This window comes from Cibotium barometz, chromosome 20 (assembly GCF_041138505.1).
Source record: "Cibotium barometz isolate CiBa-2024 chromosome 20, ASM4113850v1, whole genome shotgun sequence".
Classification (NCBI taxonomy): Eukaryota; Viridiplantae; Streptophyta; class Polypodiopsida; order Cyatheales; family Cibotiaceae; genus Cibotium; species Cibotium barometz.
Genome location: NC_141065.1, coordinates 9,044,270 through 9,053,737, shown reverse-complemented (window position 1 = coordinate 9,053,737; position 9,468 = coordinate 9,044,270). Strand labels below are relative to the sequence as shown.

The following is a 9,468-nucleotide window of genomic DNA, read 5'->3' as shown; positions in this document are numbered from 1 at the left end:
GTAGCAGAACTCCAATACCCAAGTGGAGGCAACCCACACATGCAAAGTGCTTGTGGACCAAGGTGGGTAGAAACCTCACTATAACTTCTCACTATTCTCTTGTATGTCAATATTGAATGGAAATCAAGGTTGTGTTTTGAATTTGTGCCATGATGGTCCTTTGCTTCATGATTACCACCCCCTTGGGGACTCAGTAGAGCGAGAATTCCAAGACCCAAGTGGAAGCAACCCACACATGCGAAGTGGTCGTGGACCCAAGGATAGGTGGGTAAAGAGCCTTTTTAGCTCATTTAGATTTGCCTCCCTCCAAAACATCAAATCTAGGAGAATTAGTTGCAAGAGTTATACAATGTAACAAGCATGAGACATGTTTCTAATTTAAGAGCACCAAAAAAATAGATTCAACTATCACCAACAATGGATTCATGCTGGTCTCAATCCAAATATAAAAGTGAGCAGCTCTTTACGTTATCATCTGTTTAAGATCAATGTATGCTTTAAAGTTAATTTATACATTATCATCTCTTTAAGAGCAATGTATGCTTTAAAGTTAAGTATATTTATACATTATCATCGCTCATATAATGAATGGTTACAATATCTCTTGACCGTGATTTACTATGGTTACAATATCTTTTGGCTGATTGATTTACTAGCTTCACCTATTTCTTAAACTTGCCCGGGAGGCAAGTTTAAACTGACAAATACAACACAATTGAAAGCATTTGACAATTCCAAGCATTGGTTGAACAATCAAAAACAAATACAGGACCTACCTACCATTTACCACTACAAAATCTTCATTTTTAGTTCTCATTATCAAAACTTGCTTCAAATAAGCTGTTCATCCCGGTCACCAATTATGAGTATAGAAAACTTGCTATAGAACCTTACTCCAAATGAGCTGTATGTAGTTAGAATCCTCAGTACATTGAAAAATTGTGTCCCCATTACATTGAAACCAAAAGTGATGGCACACAAGTTCTCTAGTCAAAATCTGCATCATCATCATCAGGCAGCGGCTGAGCTGCTGCAGCCAACAATTCTGCCTCATACCTGCAGAGCATAAAATTGCAATAAAGTAGATTACTAAATAAACAGAAAAAAAAAAGGATTTCAATTGAATTAAGAGTTGTTTCAGAGGACCCATTAACTTTCAGTTGCACTTTACTGATTGAAATCAAATTTAAGAAGACTGCTTATATTTATATTGCACTCTATTTGATGTGTTAAAAATGAAAGCAAGCACACATTCATTCACTCACTGCTGTTGGGCTGCCAAATCAATCTGCACCTCTGGTGGAGCAAGGGCAGGGCACTCGACAAAATGCAGATTAGGGTCCCTGAGAAAAGAGGGAAAGGGGGGAATCAAGAATGATAAAAATCCATTTTGCAAGCAAGATTCAATAAATATCCATATATTGACAGTTGTTTGAAAGTTGAATCAGTTGTTAGCAATCCTACCCAGCTAGCTTTCGGGCAAGGTAGAGGAAAGGCTTCTCAAAGTTGTAGTTGCTTTTGGCTGAAATTTCATAGTACTGGAGATTTTTCTTCCTGTGAAAAGTCACCTGCTTTGCTTTTACTTGCCTGTTCTTTACATCCACCTTGTTTCCACACAGCACAATGGGGATATTCTCGCAAACCCTGATACCGTAAACAAACATTATTTTAGCTAATCATAAAGACTGTGTGTCTGTGTACACGCGTGCGTGTGCGTGTTCACATGAGAGAGAGAGAGAGAGAGAGAGAGAGAGAGAGAGAGAGAGAGAGGATAATGCAGAGCCTGCATCTACCTGCAAAGATCTCGATGCCATGTGGGCACATTCTTGTAGGTTAGCCTTGCCGTAACATCAAACATGATGATGGCACACTGGCCATGAATGCTGCATCAGCAAAACCCAAGTTAAATTTCACAATAATTAGCAAAAGCTTTATCAAAGAAGCGTCTGAATGCACCTAAAAGATTAGGGAGTACTCACTAGTAGCCATCTCTAAGTCCTCCAAACTTCTCCTGACCTGCCGTGTCCCAGCAATTGTAGCGGATTTTGCCACAGTTGGTGAAGAAATCAAGAGGGTGTACCTCCACACCAATAGTTGCTGCATAAAGGAATAATCACAACACATCAGGAAGGCCAGACTATAGCATGTAAAGGAATAATCATAAACCCAAAGCAGAAGACTGAATCAAAACCAATCCAGTTCACAAATTGACTTACGCTCATATCTTTTTTCAAACTCTCCTGTTAAGTGTCGCTTGACAAAGGTCGTCTTTCCTGAAGAGAAATCATGATTGAGAATGCATGCCAAAATGCAACCTTTGCTCAGGGGAACCATAAAACATATTCCTACCTGTGCCTCCATCACCAACGATAACCAACTTGAAATTGGGACAGTCAGCCTGCAGTACAGATACCAACCATAGTAAGGTAGAAACAATGAGGGCTTTCAAGGATGAACCATAGCAGACCCAGGCCTACACCTACAGCCATGGCAGGCTTGGGTACATAAGGCATTGTAACTTGGCACACTAACAAGCCCTGGTGAATACTAGCAATTTGGACATGAACAACACCCTTGCACATAATAATTCTGGAATTTGTGGTATCCATGGATAGTTAGAAAGTGTATGATGATATGATGATATGGCATAATGATTAGCACCATCCTGCGTAGAGGGCTTAACATTTTACAAATCATAATATGAGGGTAAGCACTTCACATATATAGCTTGCACAGAGTATAATACACCCAAATCATACTGCAAAGATCTCTAAACCTCACTACCGATTTGAGCATGTTAAACATAGCCTCAAGGCTGAAACAAGCACTCATTGGACGTATGCTATAGACAAAATAGCAGAGCATTCTAAGTTGGCACTTAGTTCAACCCTAATGGCCTACTTGCAAAAGAAAAGCACTCTAGTAACGCTAGAGCTGGTCGGTGTAATTTTGCACGGACAGATAAGCCGCTAGCACATTTTGCAAGCTTTGATTAATACAGTAGTTTTATTTCGAAAAGTCTGTTTATGAAACCCTAACATGCTATGACTGCTATCGGCACACAGGAAAAGACCCTAAAGCTTCTGAAATAGAGCATAACATGGGACAAGAGTTTTTGCACAGAAACACAAACACTAGCAATCCTTAAACACTTTGCAAACCATGTGAGACCCACTGTGATTTATGACAGACAGGAGCCCTAACCCATCTTCATCTCGTATTAACAGAACAAACCATAGCAAACAAAGATGTGCACAGAAACAACCCTAGAAAACGCTTTAAGAAAAAAGAGGTAAGCAAATACCATGGTGCTTTGGATGGAAGAAAGCCCAAATTTGAGTGGATAGCTTTTCTGCAGTCTTCTTGCTGTTAGAGTCGAGGATAAAGTGAAGAACAGGATCTAGATGATCTGTATAAAACAGAGGATTAAAGCGACGGGCTGCAACCCTAACCCTAGTCCTGCATAGAAAAGAGGCTACGTTGGCGTTACAAATAGAAGGAAGTTTTGGAATTGCCGACACAAGCCCAACGGATCTGCTTTTTCTCGGGAAAATGCCCCTAATTTTTCAAATTCTTTGATTTATTTATATAAGCAATTTACTGTTTTCCTTCAGATACGGAAATTGTTATGGCCCTTTGATGTAGGCTCCTTGCTTCCTTTTTTTTTTGAGAGATGGACATTATAGCCAAGCCACCATACCACATATGATCTATAATACGGCACCACCGAAGTGCGGGGAATGGGACTTGAACCCGAAGTCTCTAAATACGAAACTCGATGCATAAACCACTACGCCAACACTAGACAGAGAGAGAGAGAGAGAGAGAGAGAGAGGGATAGAAATTATACATAGATGCCACTGTTTGACGAGTTGGACCTATGCGGATCAACAAATCAAATGATTTACCACTCCAGTTTTGAACTTGCTAGCAAGCTCCCTACTTGCTTTCACCTATACAATTCATTTATTAAATTGGAAAACGAACTAGGGTAGTTGGGCTTAGTGGCATATCTTATGCTTGTTTACCTCGTTTTCACATGCACACAATTGTCATTTCTTGAGATTGGGTGTCACTAGTTGCAAGGGCGTCGTCATACTATTATGCCAAATCTTGGGCAAGGTCTAGACTGGTCCATTTGGCCTACTTTACCTATTGTCTAAGTAAAGCCACACCTAGGATAGTTTGGTTTCTCAACCAAAAATATATGGACACCTACTCTTACTTTACTCGCTCATCCATACACCATTATTAATCTAGGGCAACAAAGGATATGACTGTCACAACAAGATACTCTTCAAGTAGGGAACCTCTTTATGACATAGAGGGTCTTTGGGGAAAAGTTACATATAGCTCCAATCAAAATGTTGTTCCAATGCGGCTGTAATGCCTTTTTTTTACATGCAATTTGTTTAGCAAATCCAATTGGATGCGATTTCATTTTTTTATCTTCCAAGTCTTCTCACAAGCTCTTCTACCCAAATAATAGTCTCTACTCCCATCATCATCTCACAGTGCACTTAACAAGAGATTTCTCACTCCCAAGTCACCATTCTGACACCGATTCTTGAGGGAATTAAGAAAGGGAAAGCTTCAAGGGTGGGAACCTAAGCTAAGAACAAAGGTGAAGGATGATGAAAGAAAGAAAACACAACTCCATATCTCTCCAATCTACTCAACTCTCACCATCTTCATACACATGAGGGTTCAAAAGGCTTTGCAATCACTCGCAGTTACTCTTACACACCAAGTGATGTATTAGGTCGGTAGGAACACTACTCATTCATGGCTAGGTGCCCTCACCACAAACAAGGATTCTAGAAGGAGAAGAAACCCACTCCAAGCCCTACTAGCACATCAACCCTATAATGGTGTTCCATGCAAGGAGAATCCTCAACCAAGACATCACTAATATGAATAACCCACATCCCTCACACACACATAAAAGTACTCCTACAAGCATGCCTTTTAGAAAGCAATAGAATAAAGAAGGTCGAACTATCTACACACCCAACACAATTAAAGAGTACACAAGAGTGGATTCCAACTAGGGCTTGAGGGAATGAGTTCTCTCATTCCCTCAAAGAGTCCATGGATGGATTCCAACTAAGGCTAGAGGGAATGATTACTCCTCTCACCTTGCTCTCGTTACATAGGAAAAGGGTATTCTCTATGCCACGTGTTGCACATAGATTGTTTACGCAAATTACAACCAATAGGATGTGGGGATACTCATTCCCTAAGGTGTAAACCATATGAAATATGCACTTTAAACAATTACAAAGTAGGTTCAAATGTGCACATGGGCACTAGATATAAGAAAAATCCATGGTTGCCAAATGGTTAACCTAAGGGGTTAACATTCTCCCACCTCTATCGATCCCCCGACGAATGTAAATATATAACAATGTGATTACAAGGTGCAACCAAATATAAGATATGTCAATGTAGCGTAAGTCAATGTAGATGCATGATGTAGGTCGATGTAGCACAAGATCAATAAAAGATGCATGATGTAGGTCGATGTAGCACAAGATCAATAAAAGATGCATGATGTAGGTCGATGTAGCACAAGATCAATAAAAGATGTCGATGTAGTGTAAGGAGGGAGTGTAAGGAGGGAAGGCTCCCCCCATCTCCAAAGTAAATTAGATACTAATCCTCCTAGATCCAAAATGAATATAGGAAAATTGAGTGGCTTCCTTAAGATTGGTGCATGCATATACTAAAGTCCAATGCTAGAAAGTGTCAATGAAGGATGAGCCAAAGAGGCACAAGAGGAATACCCAAGGCAATATGCCAGGATCACATATACTATAAGCAAGTTCTCTAACAAAGGCCGATGATGAAAAAACACAAAGCCTATAAGAAATGTAGCTAAAACTTCTTAAGTAATGGACTACACATGGATGTATCAAAGACAATTTCCTTGAACAGCATAGTTGTCATCTAGATCATGTACAGGGGTGATGCTTGATGATGAGGATAACTTATGGGTGTCATACACTATAGGCTCATGATGGCTAGAAGGGGCACTCATCAATAATGAGGATAAAATATATGAAGCATCGCTATAGGTGGAACAAGGTAAGGGATAAACTATAACACATTTCAACCAAGGTGAGGGTGGAAATCATCAAGTTAAGGGGTAAACTATAACACATTTCATCCAAAATGAGGGTGGAAATCATCAAGATAAGGGGTAAACTATAACACATTTCATCCAACATGAGGGTGGAAATCATCAAGGTAACTCTTGAGTTGGGACAAAAAATGGGGTAGACAATGAAATGACATGAAGAGCAATTACTATTGAAAAAGGAAGTTACTTTTGGACAGAAAAACATAGGTGGGGTGAATGGTAGGTGTAAAGGGATAGGGAAAAGTTAGTTAGGAGGGGTAAAGGATAGGTGTAATAGGATATGGAAAAGTTAGTTAGGGGGTAAAGAATAGGTGTAATAGGATATGGAAAAGTTAGTTAGGGGTTGAATTTTTTTAAAGGAAAAGTTAGTTAAGGCAGGACAAAAGAGATGGGGGTGATGGTGGGGAAGGGATAATGAGAAATGGGATATTGGTGCAATTTATTTTCTTACCCTAATAAGTCCTAAGGTGTCCCATTGGGTGTTGGGACATTAACTAGTTCCTCCCTCTTCTAGTTGTCACCTAGGAAAGCTAGTGTCAAGTCATGGTTTGGTGATAACCATGAAGCTACTTACTACGCACATTCTTCCTCTTCATAAACTATCTACCCTTAGAGATAATGTAAAGCTCTCTTTCCATTAGGGGAGTTCGGCATAAGAATTCTCAGCTTCCTTGATTTATTTTCTTACCCTAATAAGGCCTAAGGTGTCCCATTGGGTGTTGGTACATTGACACATTCCTCCCTCTTTTAGTTGTCACCTATTAGTTGTCACCTAGTGTAAGATTCCTCCCCAACCCCTCAAGATGTCAAGTTTCTTTCCCTATAATCAATCCCCCTTTTCAGACCCCAACCCCTCAAGATGTCCAGTTTCTTTCCCTGTAATCAATCCCCTTTTCAGAATAATAAAAGATCTTGTTTCTACCTGTTTTGACCTAGAGAGAGAAAATATTCTAGAGAGAGATAATTCAGTTTTTAGATATCTTTGGATGGAAAAATATCCCTTCTTATTAAAATAAATTCCCCCGAAACAGAAGTTTAAAAAGAAATTCCTAAGGTGCATTAGAAATAAATTATAATGTGTACAAAAGACCTTAGCCTAAGGGTCCAGATTTTTTGTAAGTTTTGGATTAAGGTTCTTACGGACCAATAAGATTAATCCAAATGTAGGGAGGATGTAGGGAGGAGATAAATTGAAGAATAAAAGAAAAACCCCCCAAAAATGAGTAAATGCTCACATAAGATGAAGAGTGGACTAAGGACCAAAGAAAACAATTAAAAAATTGAATGTTGACACCTCAGAGTGGGGATCTCCCCTCATGAAGGAGGCACCTTTTTTCTCATCATTACTCCCAATTTTAAATCAATAAAATGAGATATTTTATCTCTCCTCTCTCCTATTTCAAAACTAGCTCCAAAAAGTAAGCGGAACTGACCCAAAAATGGTCAAAAATTGACCAAACTGATCTGGAAAATTCTAGAATTAGTTTGCTTGGTTAGAGGCTCACTTTTTCCTATAAATAGAAGCCTCCTCCTTTGTAAAAGCTTAATGGTGTTTATGCACTACTACTCTACTCCTGCCCTAGGCCATCTACATTGAATTTCTTAATAATTTAATTGTTTTTTACCTAATCCTCTCCAAAATGAATTGGTGGCCACTCTTGCTTCAAACAAGAGTAGAACCCTCAATCCCTCAAGCCAAAGGAGAGCTTACAAGCTCCATGTAAGCTAACTTTCTTACTTGTTTTCAAATTTTAAATCTACGATTTCCTTGATTTTTGTGTTTTACAGTTGATTGAATTAAATTCAAATGCTATGCCTTTGAGGAAAAGGCCACCCCCTTCTCTTCTTTACATTCCAACCTTTCTTAATCCTAGAAAGTTTAACTAAGGGATTAGTTTAAACTCTTCTTATTGTTTACTCTCTTGAATTTAGAAAATTGTGTAGATTAGAGTTCTATAAATCTAATTTGGGTTAATTTAAGTTAAATAAAGAATGATAAAAATGAGAAATGGTCAGTCATACAAAGGAGGTTACGGTAAAATTTTCTAGAATTTTGTGGAAAAGAAAGTTTGTTTTTATGTTATTCCAAAAGAGTAATTCCCACCATTTTTGCATCTAAAAGAAATATTCTAATTACTCTATGTACATATTCACCTATGAATATGCATGGATATCATTGATACTAATTATTAAAATTGATTTCTATGCATAGAAAGATGCATGATGGAAATTTTTATATTATAAAAGTGTTATTCTTATTAAATTTAATTTCTATGCATAGAAAGATGCATAATGAATTTTTTTTTATAAAAGTGTTATTCTCATTAAATTTGATTTTTATGCGTAGAAAGATGCATAAAGGAAATTTTTTTATTATAAAAGTGTTATTCTTAGTAAATTTGATTTTAATGCATAGAAAGATGCATAATGGAAATTTTTTTATTATAAAAGTGTTATTCTCATTAAATTTAATTTCTATGCATAGAAAGATGCATAATGGAAATTTTTATTATTATAAAAGTGTTATTCTCATTAAACTTGATTTTTATGCATAGAAAGATGCATAAAGGAATTTTTATTATTATAAAAGTGTTATTCTTATTAAATTTGATTTTTATGCATAAAGAAATTTTTTTATTATAAAAGTGTTATTCTTATTAAATTTGTTTTTTATGCATAAAGAAATTCTTTTTATTTTAAAAGTGTTATTCCTATTAAATTTGATTTTATGCATAAATAGATGCATAAAAGGATTTTTTTTATAAAAGTGTTATTCCCATTGAAGTTGATTTTTATGCATAAATAGATGCATAAAGAATTTTTATATCAAAGTTAGAATTCTCTTAAATTCTATGTTTAAATCCTATAAGTATTTGATAAATGAATAATTAAATACTCAAAGAGAGAAATTTCTATCATTTTATATTCACACGGATTGTAAAAAGAAAATTAAAGAAATCTATCGAGATCAAAATATTCAGATAAATGATTATTTTATTCCTCATTGGAATTCATAACTAATTTAGAAATCAGTTAAGTGAATATTCAAAGAAAGAAATTCAGTAAAATAGTAACTAAATTATTGAACCTTTTCGAGAAAGACAACTGTTCAGGAAAAATCTTATCAAACTCCAACCCTGAATCAGACTATGACCAAGACCAAACTCTTTCGCTAGTTTCAAGGAAAGAAGGTGTGACCAGTTTAGAAACACACACTTAAAACTCTCGCCAAATCTAAAACTAAGTTTGAGACCCTTCGAATTGATCTGTGGATCAAGGTTACAGAATTCGAGGAATTTTGGTATGAAATTCAAAATTCCGTTCAA

General features: G+C 36.8%; 1 protein-coding gene across 1 annotated transcript; it reads right to left on the bottom strand.

The window, feature by feature from the left end:
- Nucleotides 1-541: 541 nt before the first annotated feature.
- LOC147627519 (GTP-binding nuclear protein Ran1B) lies at nt 542-3,447 on the bottom strand. Its single transcript, XM_086814441.1, has 8 exons — nt 3,305-3,447; nt 2,350-2,398; nt 2,217-2,273; nt 1,980-2,097; nt 1,794-1,883; nt 1,465-1,644; nt 1,266-1,343; nt 542-1,056 (listed from the first exon to the last, which is right to left on the bottom strand). The coding sequence occupies exons 1-8, from the start codon at nt 3,305-3,307 to the stop codon at nt 987-989; spliced, it is 645 nt and encodes a 214-aa protein (XP_086670567.1). The 5' UTR covers nt 3,308-3,447; the 3' UTR covers nt 542-986.
- Nucleotides 3,448-9,468: the final 6,021 nt, after the last annotated feature.